Here is a 15,137-nt window from a genome sequence, read left to right on the forward strand (position 1 = left end):
GTGATTGACATGGCTGTAATAGTGAATCAGGATGGAACGTTTTGTACTATCTGAACTTCTTTCAATTACATATGGCCCCGCCACCCCGAAGCACATATTTCTTATCATCAAATTTGATGTTTTTCATTCAAGAAATAAAAGAATACATACTAATTACCATTGCTTAGGATTTCAGCACAAATTGACTACCTACCATATGCACAAAAAGGGTTTCTATAAAGCTAGCTTGTCAAAATTGTTACACTATTAATTAGGATCAAGAATAATCCTAAATCTTCTCTAGGGCTTGGAGAATGTCATCCCTGAGATCCTCAAACTTCTCAACCCCGAAGCTAAACCTCACCAAGTTGTCCTTGATCCCATTCTTGGCCTTCTCCTCATCATTCTCCCCCCTGATAAATACACAATCCATGCAATATAAGTCAAAATGTCGACCATAAATATATATAGTGAATCGTCCTCTAAGTTGCAAACGAGAGAAACCCTAGAGCGCCACATACCAGAAGGACATGACCGCCGGCTGTTGCACGAGGCTCTCACACCCGCCAAGAGAGGTTGCAATGAAGGGTATCTCCAATGCGTCGATGAACCTCATGACGCCGTGCAGGTCTGACGCCACCTTGAAGCTGATGACGCCACCGCAACCGGTCATCTGGCTGTTGGCGATGTGGTGCCATGGGCTGCTGATGAGTCCAGGGTAGTACACCCGCTCAATCTTGGGATGGTTCTCGAGCAAGCGCGCCATGCGCAATGCAGTGCTGTTTTGTGTTTCCACGCGAAGCACCATCGTCTTGAGGCCGCGTATGATCATGTAGGCTGCGTCCTGCAGTAATTCAGTTGCAGTGCAAGTGGTAAGCTTTAAAATCTAGTTTTCTTGAATAAGAATGAGTGCTAACATATGTACTACAGTTAATATATACTACATACCGGACTAATGGCGCCGCCGAGGTCGTGATGCCACGCACGGATCCTAGAGATGAGCGCATCCGAGCCACTGATGCATCCTGCAATGACCTGAAATGGAATGACACGATGAGAAGTCTTAAACTACATTGACACTACTAGTGATCATGGAAGTAAAGGAGCAAAATGGCAGTGTAATTGTATGATCTACGAAAATACATCTGATCTAGGGTAGCTACTCACGTCGTGATGGCCGGCAATGTACTTTGTGGCAGAGTGCACGACGATGTCAGCCCCGAGGGTGAGCGGCTTCTGATTGATGGGCGAGGCGAGGGTGCTGTCGATGCACACTAGAGCCCCTTTGCGGTGACACAGCTCCGCGACGAGCTTAATGTCGATGCACTTGAGGTGGGGGTTCGTCGGACAGTCAGTGTAGAAGAGTGTCACCTGCATCATAGCCAAGCATCTCAGAGTCAGTAACGACCAACATACATTCATAGATCCCTTGATTATATATGTGTTATGGAAATTAACTTACGTCGCCATGGTCAAGAACGGCCTTGAGCGTGTCCATGTCGTTCAGCTCGATGAATGTCACCTTGATGCCCATCTTGGAGAGCTTGTCGCGGATGAAGGCGCGTGCCTCGCTGTAGCACTCAGTCGTGGTCACCACGTGGCCGGCACCGGGCAGTACGAGCGCAAGCAGCGTGGCAACGATGGCGTTCATTCCCGAGGACGTGACAAGCGTCGACTCGGCCCTCTCCAGTGCACTGATCTTGTCCTCTAGGACCTTCACAGTGGGGTTGCCGTAGCGGCCGTACTCGAAGCTGTGGCGCCGGCCTTCCTTGAACGCGATGAGGTCGCCCGAGCTCTTGAACCAGTGCGTCGTGCCGCTCACAATAGGTGTCGCGATCGAGTCAGTGTCCATGGCGCCGTTCTTCCCCATCTTCTCCCCGGCGTGAACCGCCAGGGTCTCATCTGAGAGAGTAGCATCTCGCTTCGGAGCCGTGGCGGCATCCTGCTGCACCACCGGCACAGGTTGCTCGGCGCCAGGGAGGGTGGCATCAAGGAGCGCCTCCGGGCTCAAAGCGGTGACACGCTTTGATGAACGTCGAGCGCGGAGCAGGCGGCGCTGCTCGATGGGCGAAGCCTTGTTGACGAGAGGAGAAGATGACCGCGCCATTAGTAATTTGTGGGGTCGACGAAGAGGAGTGAAAACAGGTGGAATCGAAGAGATTAGCCAGAGCTAGCAGCTGCTCGTTTGTGTTCTTGCTATCTGTGTATACGATGGTGGTAATTTATACTGCCGATCGATCAGTCTGGCTCTGTGCGCGTCGATTCATATCTACGTGTCAGTCTACATATAATATCGTCCCACTACCACATGCCACATGTGGCATCAGTGCTCAGTCACGCAGGCGTGTAATTAAGCCGCGTGGTAATTAAGATGTACAAGTGGATCCATGATTAATCTACTACTACTAAATAAGGCATGTGATTAGTTAGCTGCAACGTGCCAGTAGACCTGGGCCACGACGAATCTAAGGGAAGTCTTAGGTCAAATCTGCGTGTTTACATCTACAACGCCGTACTGTGATCGATGCTGCGTTGGATTGGACAAGACCTCATCATTAAACAAAGCCGGGTCTGGTTGGGCTTTGGCGAATGCCTCGCTAGATTTGATGGAAGAAAACAAAAGCGGTCCGGTAGGATCTACATGGAAGAAACAGCGGCGCATCAAATGGAAACCTAGGCATGAAACCACCGTTATCGAAAACGGTTTTGGAGGTGGTTTTCGGATATAACCCTTAGGGCATTTCTAACCAATCCCCTTAAAATAGCGTAGTATCCGGCATAGTAAACCCTTAAAAGAGTATCTTTACTCCACTATGTTTTCTCTGGATCTAACCGATCCCTTATACATAACGGAGTAAAAAGTACTTCCATTTGCATTTCATTTTCGGCCATCAAAACACATTTCTTTGCTTCTTTATTGCATTCAACGGCATTTTGATACATTGGAGTACATAATTTATCAATTCTTCGCTATGAGAGCAAGGCCAAAGAAAACAAAAACCACAATTAGACACTTTAAAAGATACCCAACTTTCATAACTGCTTCCGCAAGTTGGATTAATATTTTCTCTATGTCTTCATTGTTGATTATCTCTATTGCCTTCTCGAGTTTGCACACTTCTTTCTTTTTTGATTTCGAAGAATTCGACGTTGCTTCACATCTAGTCTCATCTCTAGCCTCTATTCTAGCAATGAGTGCACGAACATCTATCAAATTTCATACTATCAATAGATCGATGTAATCTTCTACCCAATACAAAATTTGCATCCATCCTACACACAAATTTGAGCAAACATTGAGCTACCAAAATTCTGCTGGCGACCGGTGAACAACCGACTCAAAAGAAGCACGTACCTCATCTTTTTTGCACTTGAAGAACACCCATCCGGGATGTTCCAGCATGGTAGAAACTCGGCGCACCACCTACCGCGGGCAGTCATCTCACTTTACGACTGGCAACGGTGAGCGGACGAGCCACTGGGCTAGCATCGAGCCCAGGCGATGGCGGGCGTGTCTTTGCCGGCGAACCGCCGGCGGGAGAGATCCGAGTTGCTAGAGGCGGAGTCAATACCTTTATGTGGCGCGGAGGCTTTGCCGGGGCAGTGCGGTCCGATACATGGCCAATCCATGGCAAGGCATAGTCGCCGGCGGTGGTAGCCGCAGATCTACCGGTAGTGCGCCGTCGATGGGCCAAGGAGGCACAAATCCTGGTGGTTAGGGACTGCGTCAGAGCCAATGGAATGTCCGCAGTGGCGCGGTGGCTGGCGGGGGGTGGGAGGGGCGGCACCCGCGTAGATGCGGCGCGGGAGGCGGGGAAGGCAGAGGAGGAGAGGTCTCAAATCTCAATACGTTTTATACAGAATGGGTCACATCAAATGGAAATCAAGGTATGCATATACTCAGCTGATACTGGTGCTAGGTACCTTTGCACACTTTTATTTTTGTGAAACAAGACGTGTTTGTTCCAGTCGATTTCCATTAGGGAAACTGCCAGCGGTTTTGGCTTTGTCTTACTCAAGGTGAAGCCAAGGTCCATCACCCACATCATCTCTCCGCCGAACAGTAGAACCTCCCAAGACGGCGCCTCCATCGAGGGTACGACGGAAAGGACGCTGCCACCGGACTTTCGTCCGGGAGGGGTTCGGTGGTGGATAGGAGAGACCTCGACATCGCCTCCACGGAGGGTAACAGCGCCGAGAGACATCGCCGACGCCGGATCGAACAAACCAATCAAAATTTCCTCCAGTCCCCATCCTATACCACCAAAACTCCGTCGTCTCCGGATCCGGCAACGGACCACGAACCAGAACCTACAGAGATGAGAGAGCCATGGGGTTCAACCAACCATGAACGAGGATCGAGAAGAATCCATCGTAGATCTCCAGGCGTCGAATCCAGCAATCCAGCGTGGTCAGCGACAACCACCACCACTCCGCGGCGGCTGACGGCGTTCAAGTCCAAGACCCAGATTGGATCTGATCTAAACCCGGCAGCGCCCGCGACCATCGATCTTGCCCACCACGCAGCTGTCACCATGCTGCGAGCAGGCCGCCGCCGCCGCCGCCGTGCCACGCACGACGTAGCCAAGAAACCCGCCTACCGCGCCGCCCGGCCCCACGCTAGTCCGGCGCCCCGCCCGATCTGGCTGCCCCGCGCCAACCACGATGGACAAGGGGGAGAGACGCTCCGCCGCCAGACAACTGACCAAGCTTTGCCCGGTGGCGCTGTTGACGGCGGGGAGGAGAGGTGGAGGCGGGAGGAGGGCGGCTAGGGTTCCCCCTTGGGTCTCCCGCGGGGGAGACACGAGGTTGCCGCGGTTTCCCTTTGTTTGAGTTATATTGCTAGAAGCAGTTCCCATTGGTCGAATAAAAACTGAGGTATCATTTCCAAGCGACTGTGTCTGGATATGATCATGCACTTCCGCACAACACACTACAATGAACACCACTACATACGGAGAGAGCGCTTTCGCGAGAGTTGTAGCATAGTCCGGTGAACCACCGGCAGCGCCCGGTCCATCGTCTCCTTTCTGCCATTCGTCATCGATATGCCAACCGCAGGGACCAGCTCGGCTGCCGCCTCAATAAATAATGTTCCTATATCTATTTTTTCCATTGCAAGACAAGGGTGTTATACGCTAATGACAAATTAACGTGTGGCCGGTCACTTGTTGCACGACTAACTATTTAATCTGGACCCCTGTATTTCGGGTCTAATACTACTTGTAAGCAAAGTATTTTGGCTTGTTGTATGAAGTCTTCCGATGGACCAGCTGGGAGTCATCCAGTCCAGCAGTGGGCTATATCGATCTCATTTGGCCACTTGCACGCTGCACGGCACCAGCTTGAGCAGCCTGGATCCAAGCCTGAAATTAGCGCGTGAGCATGCATGCATGGCTTCCTCGGCACTTGGTTGCTGTCCAGTCCTCGACGGCAACCACTTGCACGCTTGCACATCAGCAGCTTCAGTTCTTGACCAGCATTCATGCATCGCATGCAATGCTGCACATGCAAGCCTATACTGTCCGATGAGGGCTTCACATGCTGCACATGCAGGTCTACTGTTCAGTCGGCCGAGGCCTCGATTTCAGTATCTTGTGGAGGTGTGCCATCCATGGAAAAATGAAGAAGGTGACCGATATATAGCTTGCTCGATGGTGAAAGAAGGCAAGACCCCGCTGGTGATGCAACTTTGCCCAGAGACGAAAAGTTTCCATCACACACACATCTTTCTCCATTGCCATCGACCCGTCCAGCACACATAATCACCCTCCGATCGCCATAACTGTCACCTCCGCAACATACACTTTGCTTAACATATGGATGCGCCTTAGTGCATGCATACACCTGTCAGTCATTTGAAAAGCAAAATCAACATACTAATTAAATTCTACTATTGTATAAGCAACTTGATTTATTCAAAAGCAGACATCAATCATATTGTTCTAGTAGGCATAAGTGTGCATCAGGCATGTTTACACACTATTTCCGACTTAAGACATTGAATTGGTAAATCTAGGTGTGCAAAATATGAAAATGACTTTAAAGTGGCATGACTTCACCTTACGGTGGTTAGGCCTCCAGGTTCATGCATGCACCATATATACGTCTATTTCCGGCTGTCACCTGGTGTTACAAGTTTGATGGATGGCTCTTGGACACTATTGAAGAACGTCTTAGCGATTAAATTAGGTAGTGTGTAGCATTGCATAATTGAACATTGCCAATCTGCTACACTTGTTTCGTTTGACTATGTAGCGACCAATTGTTACAGCCCGGCGGTTAACCCCGGTGGTCACATTCCCTGCACCCCAAGGTGTCAACTAGCATAAAAGACATCAAGTGTAAGTAAAATAATCCGAATGGGTAATACTATACTTGCTTAGCACAAATTATTAGGTGTCCCCGACAGATATGCACTAATTATTGGGCTAGAGACTCAATACAAGTGTGTACAGATGAAGACGTATACACAACCCATAGCTACAAAGTTAACAAAATGATCTCTACTTCTAAGGGAGCAGTTGGTAGTCTCGCTTTCAGGTTTTTTTTAGTCCCATCTCCCACGGTTTATTTTCGTCCTAAAAAAATCTACGAAATTTCGTAGGTTAACCAGGGACAACTCCCACCTCCCAGGTTTTTTTTCGTCCCACCTACCATGGTTTTTTTTGGTACCTCGTTCCCCCTCACACTGAGCCGCCACGAATCGCAAAAACCGCCTACCTTAGCCAAATCAACAAATCTCTCTCATTAATGCAATTTTCTTTAGGAAACAAATAATAGATTCTTTCCTACCTTAGCCAAATCAACGGATCTCTCCCATTAATGCAATTTGCTTTAGCAAACAAATAATAGATTCTTTCCTACCTTAGCCAAATCAACGGATCTCTCTCATTAATGCAATTTGCTTTAGGAAACAAATAATAGATTTTCAGGAAACAAATAATCTCTAATCTCTAATCTCTATCTGTAATCTCTAATCCCTAATCTCTAATCTCTAAACTCTAATCTCTAATCTCTAATAATAATAATAATCTCTATCTCTACTCCTAACTAGAAGAACGCCCGTGCGTTGCAACGGGTAACATTTTCGTAACTTTAAGAGTTTAATATTAATCATGTTAATATTACATTTAATATTCTCATACATATCAAGTGACATTGGCGACCTTTTTTACCATCAAATCCTCACACACACACTCTTTCCGTCCCTCTTCTTCACTGTCTCTCTCCCTCTCCCCCCCTCCCTCTCTCTCTCTAACACACGCACATATCCATCTTATTGGGTATGACACCATAATCCATCTATCTCACACACACACACGCTAGTGCATAACAATATGGATTAGGTGTATTATATTTGCCACCACAACTAAGGGAATTAATTTCATGTAAATTGGCCAGTCACAGCTCCGTGACAAACAATGCATCTAAATTCTCAGCGTTATTTTTATGTAATATGCTCTCTCTCTCTCTGATATTATAGGACCAAAAACTTTTACCAATTACCATACTGTAGAACACCACACTCCTCACTGCATCGATGGGTGGTGGGTGGTGTCTCTCCTCTACCGCCGTGGACCTGTGCTGGCTTGAGTCCATGTCCGCCGTTGGCCGCTGCTCGCATTCGTCCCACCCATCGCCCAAGCCGGCGTTAGGAGCAAACTCAATAGCCTTGCCCACCGTCATGGCTCCATTCCACGAGATTGAATCAAGCATCATAGAGTTCGGGGAGGAGTAGCATTTCCACCGTCAGCTCCTCGCTGATGTATCAGCGTAGAGTGCGGGGAGGACACGGAACGTAAATACCTGGGGTTTAGCGCTGGTGGCGGGAACGACCGACACATCCTCCTTGCGCCGCTCCTCGCTGCCCGTCCTGCTTTGGGGATCCTAGCGCCCTGCCCTAGGGTTCCGCGCTGGCGGCGGCGGCGGCGTTTCCCTCAAGAAAAAAAGCACGTCTCATGTCCGGCTTGTGCAGGAATCCATCACCAAGTAGGATCAGTAGTTCCGTCCCGAATCGGTTATGTTGCAAGTCCTAGCTATAGCTATATATACGTATTACCCTGCACCCCTATAAACAGTACACCCAGAGACCAATAGAAAGATCAGCGGGCACGAGGCATGCCCGTGTGTATCAATTGCTTGCGCGTATCCGTGTTGCTTCTAGTAGATCGATACTACATCAACCGTGGTTAGCCAGCTACGTCCAATCTATTCGAGTGTTTTCGTCTGCGTACGTGTTTTTCTGGTATATACTTCAGAATTCGGTCAGTCGGGGGCGGGATGTCTAAGCAAAGAAGGCAGGGCGAGGAGGATGAGCCCAACTACTACCACGACCGCAGCGGCAACAAGGAGGAGAGCCTCTATCTGGTTCTAGATGACTGGCACAAGGGCTTCACCATCCGCAAGATCGATGCTGACAGTCCCGACCTCAGCGCCCCCTGTCCTCCGGCTAGTGTCACCTGAGCGTGGCCGTGCCATGTAGTTCGCAGCCCTGGGCAGCAACATCATCTCCACGAGCAACATACACGTCGGAACCCTCTTCTACGACACTGACACCGCCGGACTGCCCGTCGGCCCTCCCGTTCGAGACGCACTACTTTGTGGCTCCAACACCTTCCTGACCTCCGGCGCCGGCGACGCCTGTACGCGTTCACCTTCCACTTCATGGAGCGGCCTGTGTCCTTTGAGGCGATGGCGAAGCCACCGACGACGGAAGACGACGACCTGCTTCCCACCTAATGGTCCTGGAAAAGCATGCCGACGCCCTTCACCAAGGACGAGATGATCTTCTCCTACGCGCTGCACCCGGACGGGCGCATCATATTCGTGTCCTCGTGGAGCAGGGCGGTCTGCGACACGTACTCCGTTGACACCAGGAGCTGCAAGTGGAGGCGCCATGGGGAGTGGATGCTGCCTTTCAGAGGCCGGGGCTACTTCGCCGCCCAGCTAGACGCATGGGTCGGGCTGCACGAGGACGACTACGTCTGCCCCTGCCAGGTTGCCTCCCGCAGCGACGGCACCACGCAGCAGCCGGAGTGGAAGATGGCCGACGAGCGTAGGATGTGGATCCCGTGGCATCAGCTGGAGTTTCGCCTGCGTCGGATGTGATGGCGCGGGTGGAGTACCGAGGAGTCGCCGGCATCGGCCAGGGCCTGGGGCACAGAGGAGTCCTCCTAGTCAAGGAGATCGGAGAGAAGAAGATGATGGCGGCGCGAGGACACATGAGGGTAGACGTCGAGAGGATCGGCCGTCCAGGCTCGTGAGGAGGGCAGCGGTGGGAGGATCGAGTTAATGGTACCGTGTACAAAAATCCCATCAAAACAAGTAAAATATACCAGCAATGCTTGATTGATTCTGATTTAATTTTTATAGGCATTTTCGGATTTGTAGGGCATGTGCCCACGATACTCGCACGCTGTACCTTTTTTGACGTGTATGATTCATGATAAGAAATGAAAATCACATCAATGTAAGGAAATATCCCATCAATGCTTGATTGATTGTGATTAATTCTTTTATATGGTAATTAATCCGATGGGTTTATGTGGGCGGTGAAGCGAAAAGGTATGTGGGAGGGGAGACAAAAAATAACCGGTCAGAAAAAAAATGAATTAATTGTTGCCTTGTATGTTTGGTTTTGATATTTGAAGATTGATTACCATCCGTTAGTTGGGTTACCAAAGAAGGAATCAATCACCATATGTGAATTCATTGTGTTACCAAATAAACGTTGGGTTTGTCCGACCAGTGGGAGGGGGGCGAATAAAAAACCGACGAAAAAAAACCCGACAAAATTGGGAGGTGGGAGCAAGTACCAAATAAAACCATGGTAGGTGGGACGAAAATAAACCGTACGAGGCTATCAACTGCTTCATTAGGAGTAGAGATTGGTTGGTTCGATTTTTTTTGCGTGGAGGGAACTACCTGGAAGGTGGGAGGGAGTACGAAAATAAACCGTCTCGGCTGAGCGGGAGGTGGGAGCAAGTACCAAAGAAGTACCAAAAAAGACCGGGTGAGGTGGGACGAGAATAAAACCCGGAACGCGACCTACCAACTGAGACATTAGGAGTAGAGATTCTGATTTAATTTTTATAGGCATTTTCGGATTTGTAGGGCATGTGCCCATGATACTCGCACGCTGTACCTTTTTTTGATGTGTATGATTCATGATAAGAAATGAAAATCACATCAATGTAAGGAAATATCCCATCAATGCTTGATTGGTTGTGATTAATTCTTTTATATGGTAACTAATCCGATGGGTTTATGTGGGCGGTGAAGCGAAAAGGTATGTGGGAGGGGAGACGAAAAATAACCGGTCAGAAAAAAATGAATTAATTGTTGCCTTGTATGTTTGGTTTTGATATTTGAAGATTGATTACCATCCGTTAGTTGGGTTACCAAAGAAGAAATCAATCACCATATGTGAATTCATTGTGTTACCAAATAAATGTTGGGTTTGTCCGACCAGTGGGAGGGGGGCGAATAAAAAACCGACGAAAAAAAACCGACAAAATTGGGAGGTGGGAGCAGGTACCAAATAAAACCATGGTAGGTGGGACGAAAATAAACCGTACGAGGCTACCAACTGCTTCATTAGGAGTAGAGATTGGTTGGTTCTATTTTTTGCGTGGAGGGAACTACCTGGAAGGTGGGAGGGAGTACGAAAATAAACCGTCTCGGCTGAGCGGGAGGTGGGAGCAAGTACCAAAGAAGTACCAAAAAAGACCGGGTGAGGTGGGACGAAAATAAAACCCGGAACGCGACCTACCAACTGAGACATTAGGAGTAGAGATGGACGAGTTGGTTGAATAGTCCGGTTTATTTTCGTCTCACATCCCACCACCATATCTACTCACGTTAATTTTTTTTACCCTCACAATAAAAAGTTTCCTAACATTTCCAAAGTTTCCTAACTAGACACGTTATAAACGGGCAGGAACTGATAGCACGTTACGAATCAATAAAATTTAGTTTCATGACAATCAATTCCAAATCCTAATTTTCCTAATACGTCTATCTTTCTCAAATCCTAATAAGCCCTCTTCCTCTTTCCTTTTTCACCACTCCACCTAGAAAAAAAGACCCATCAATCACGCAACCCCTCCCTGCCTCTCCCCAACTCCCCAAGCGACATCCTCTCTCCCCTCCCTGCCGTCCCCCAAGACGCCCTCGTCGGTGCACTCTTCATCGGAGCGCCGTCCGCTGGAAGCCGTAGTCAGGAAGGAGAGCAGCCACCAGCGGGGGAGACCACAAGGGGAGGTGTTGGTTCTTCCTTTGATTGATGCATCCGCTCGTGGGGGCATTGCTGGTGGGGGGCGAGGAGCGATGTTGGTGGCCGTGCTGGGGCCCGGCGGCATGGGCGGGCGCGCTGGAACTGGTTGTGTCGATGGCGTCGTTACCGCCGGAGACCACGTTCGTGTGGGCGCTGGCCAGCGCCGGGTGCGTGGCCGGGTAGGTGCGCGTGCCTCTCGACGGTCTGCTCGACCCGGCCGGGTCGGCGGCTGTACGGCTTCGATGTGCTGCGCACTGCAAAGGGCTTCCGTCGCTCGACGAGGTCATCCAGCGGTAAGGGGGAAAACCCCCTTCGATCCCTAACACTACCCCACCACAACAATCCATTGCTAAATTTTCTATGACTGTTTGGTTAAATTTGCAGGTCGGACAAGCTCGTTGTCCACATTGGGTAGCTGCCGCCCTCTGCTGAGATTGTTCACACCATGGATGAGATCTCCAACACTGTAAGTTACTCGTCTTTGGTTACGTTTTATTTAATCTGTGTAGTTTGATGTGGGTTTGCTGATGATTGGCTAGGTTTGCTCGGTCATTGATTCGGCGGAGCTGTGCAGGGACACGCACTCAGATAGGTGATTGGATGACGTCTGCTTGCTTCTTGTGCAATAATTTGGAAGCTCTGCAGCAAAGTGTTTTCAGTTTTCTTTTACTGAATATAAATATGTATGTGAACTAGGGAGTTTACGGAGGAAGCAGATAAGGCATCAATGACGAATTATGAGCATCTTCTAGTAAGGTCTATAACATAAATGGCATCTGTGAAAAGGGAGAGAGCAGAGTGAAATGACCAAACCAGAACGGTAACATTCATTTTCTGTGATTTTCTGCAGTACCTGAACACATATACTACTTTATAAAACGTGGTACTAAACGCTGAGAGTGAAGGTGCCCTGCCTACCAGAGGAATATGGGAAGGCAGCAAATAACTTGCGTATCGACTTTGAGAAAGGAGGGATTCATCTTCGTAACAGTTGCCATAGTGATAGTTATATTCTGTTGTGATTGTTAGCTTTGAATCTGAATTAGAAAGATAATGCTCTACCATTGCAGATAAACTCGAGCATCTTAATCAGCTGAACCTTGCAATTGCGCATCTGGGTAGAAAGTAGGTATTGGGCAGGCCGTTGCTAAGCTTAGTACTATTTTCACTGTCGAACTTGCATATATTGAAGTCAGGTGTAGTTCTAGTTTGGAATTTAGTACCATGCATATCAGCATATTAAGAGAAGCCTGATTGGTTCCATTGATTTGCTATAGAACGTTTTATTAGACATGAAGGTGACTGGCCTTTCTTTTACAAAAATAGGGTAAGACCTACTTTGAAGAAAAATTGCTTGTTATGTTTACGAGTGGAGCGAGAAAACAATTGCTAATCTCCTTTCATATACTCATTTTTGTAGCTTAGTTGTCCATCTACAGATATTGGTGGTCATGCCTTGCCCCTCACTTCCCTCCAAGCTTGTCGCCCTCGCCCCCCTCTTTGAGGCAGCCGCCCGCTGCTCATCTCGGTGGCGTCAGGCGCGGCCGTACCCACCATGGCATCAGCGTGGCCCTCCCTGCAAGGAGTGGCGCCTCCTTGGTACGATCGCGACGCTGATTCAGCCGGATCGGTGGGGGTTAGTAGGCTCACAGGCTGGCGTTTCCTCGGATGCATCTATGTTCTAATCATGATGGCATGACCATAGATCATATGAGTCTAGAAGACTTTTGGGCGGCTCATCTGCGTGGATGGTTGTGGCTGGGCACACAATCCATTAATAAGCCTTCAAATTTTCACACAGAAGGTCCCCTCCTTTTCCTATTTGCATTTTTTTCTTTTTAATTTTTTTAGATTGCTTGCGTTGGCAAATGGAAGAAAGACTCATCCTGTGCGTTGCTACGGGATGGAGAGAGGAGTGGATGGGCTTCACCATGGCATGGAGGGGTGGTTCCTAGGAGAGATGGGATCGACGATGCTGTGGCGAGGAGATGAGATGCAGCGATAACCGATGGTTGGCTGGCTATGCGGGAATAGTAGGAGGCAGCTATGCGGTGAGTGAGCATAGGACTACTTTTTTCTCCGTCAAGAAAAGAAGAAAGGAGCAGTTTCTATGCGGTGACATCAATGTCACGTAGTCTAGAAAGTTATTTTTAGGAAAACATCAACCGAATGATCTATAGGTAGCCTACAATTTAAAGATCACTAAAATCAGGATGTGACTTACATTGTACCACACGAATGAAGCTAAAAACAATATTCCTCACATACGTAAATATTTTAAACACATCAAGTAGATCTTAGTTCGTAAAAGACAATTAGTTGGATCACTGCTCTGTGTGTACACATCGTTCTATTAAGGTTTTTTATCAGCTTACATTACAAGTGAAGTGGATTTTCAATTACTTTTACGGGCTATCATTTCTATCAATCATAGCCCGTAGTAACTGTTGGGGAACGTAGCAGAAATTCAAAATTTTCCTATGTGTCACCAAGATCTATCTATGGAGAAACCAGCAACGAGGGGAAGGAGAGTGCATCTACATACCCTTGTAGATCGCTAAGCGGAAGCGTTCAAGAGAACGGGGTTGAAGGAGTCGTACTCGTCGTGATCCAAATCACCGGAGATCCTAGTGCCGAACGGACGGCACCTCCACGTTCAACACATGTACAGCCCGACGACGTCTCCCATGCCTTGATCCAGCAAGGAGAGAGGAAGAGGTTGAGGAAGACTCCATCCAGCAGCAGCACAACGGCGTGGTGGTGATGGAGGAGCGTGGTGATCCAGCAGGGCTTCGCCAAGCACTACGAGATATGAGGAGAAAGAGAGGTAGGGCTGCACCAATAGGGAGAGGAACTCGTGTGTATTGGGCAGCCCATACCTCAACTATATAGAGGGGAAGGGGAGGGGCTGCGCCCCCACCTAGGGTTCCCTCCCTAGGGGTGGCGGCATCCCCTTAGATCCCATCTAGGGGCGGCCAAGGGGAGGGGAGAGGGGGAGGCGCACCAGGGTGGGCCTTAGGGCCCATCTGCCCTAGGGTTTGCCCCCTTTCCCTCTTCCTTGCGCCTTGGGCCTTGGTGGGGGGGCGCACCAGCCCACCTGGGGCTGGTCCCCTCCCACACTTGGCCCATGCAGCCCTCCGGGGCTTATGGCCCCACTTGGTGGACCCCCGGGACCCTCCCGGTGGTCCCGGTACGTTACCGATAAAACCCGAAACTTTTTCGGTGACCAAAACAGGACTTCCCATATATAAATCTTTAACTCCGGACCATTCCGGAACTCCTCGTGACGTCCGGGGTCTCATCCGGGACTCCGAACAACATTCGGTAACCACATACAAACTTCCTTTATAACCCTAGCGTCATCGAACCTTAAGTGTGTAGACCCTACGGGTTCGGGAGACATGCAGACATGACCGAGATGACTCTCCGGTCAGTAACCAACAGCGGGATCTGGATACCCATGTTGGCTCCCACATGTTCCACGATGATCTCATCAGATGAACCACGATGTCAAGGACTTAATCAATCCCGTATGCAATTACCTTTGTCCATCGGTACGATACTTGCCCGAGATTCGATCGTCGGTATCCCGATACCTTGTTCAATCTCGTTACCGGCAAGTCTCTTTACTCGTTCCGTAACACATCATCCCGTGATCAACTCCTTGGTCACATTGTGCACATTATGATGATGTCCTACCGAGTGGGCCCAGAGATACCTATCCGTTTACACGGAGTGACAAATCCCAGTCTCGATTCGTGCCAACCCAACAGACACTTTCGGAGATACCTGTAGTGTACCTTTATAGCCACCTAGTTACGTTGTGACGTTTGGCATACCCAAAGCACTCCTACGGTACCCGGGAGTTGCACAATCTCAT

At 49.1% G+C, this 15,137-nt stretch overlaps 1 protein-coding gene, 1 long non-coding RNA gene and 1 pseudogene across 2 annotated transcripts; 2 read left to right on the forward strand and 1 right to left on the reverse strand.

The window, feature by feature from the left end:
* Nucleotides 1–19: 19 nt before the first annotated feature.
* On the reverse strand, nt 20–2,164 carry LOC125530992 (putative cystathionine gamma-synthase 2). Its single transcript, XM_048695393.2, has 5 exons — nt 1,442–2,164; nt 1,147–1,350; nt 928–1,014; nt 501–823; nt 20–392 (listed from the first exon to the last, which is right to left on the reverse strand). The coding sequence occupies exons 1-5, from the start codon at nt 2,084–2,086 to the stop codon at nt 269–271; spliced, it is 1,383 nt and encodes a 460-aa protein (XP_048551350.1). The 5' UTR covers nt 2,087–2,164; the 3' UTR covers nt 20–268.
* Nucleotides 2,165–7,905: 5,741 nt separating this feature from the next.
* LOC125524950 (uncharacterized) lies at nt 7,906–9,345 on the forward strand (annotated as a pseudogene).
* A 2,294-nt stretch (nt 9,346–11,639) lies between these two features.
* Nucleotides 11,640–12,037, forward strand: LOC147983382 (uncharacterized). The gene is made up of 3 exons (XR_015614966.1): nt 11,640–11,723; nt 11,797–11,849; nt 11,954–12,037. It is a non-coding gene; the product is annotated as an uncharacterized LOC147983382 (long non-coding RNA).
* Nucleotides 12,038–15,137: the final 3,100 nt, after the last annotated feature.

Source organism: Triticum urartu, chromosome 2A, assembly GCF_056163025.1.
Source record: "Triticum urartu cultivar PI428250 chromosome 2A, HENAU_Tu73, whole genome shotgun sequence".
NCBI classification, from domain to species: Eukaryota; Viridiplantae; Streptophyta; class Magnoliopsida; order Poales; family Poaceae; genus Triticum; species Triticum urartu.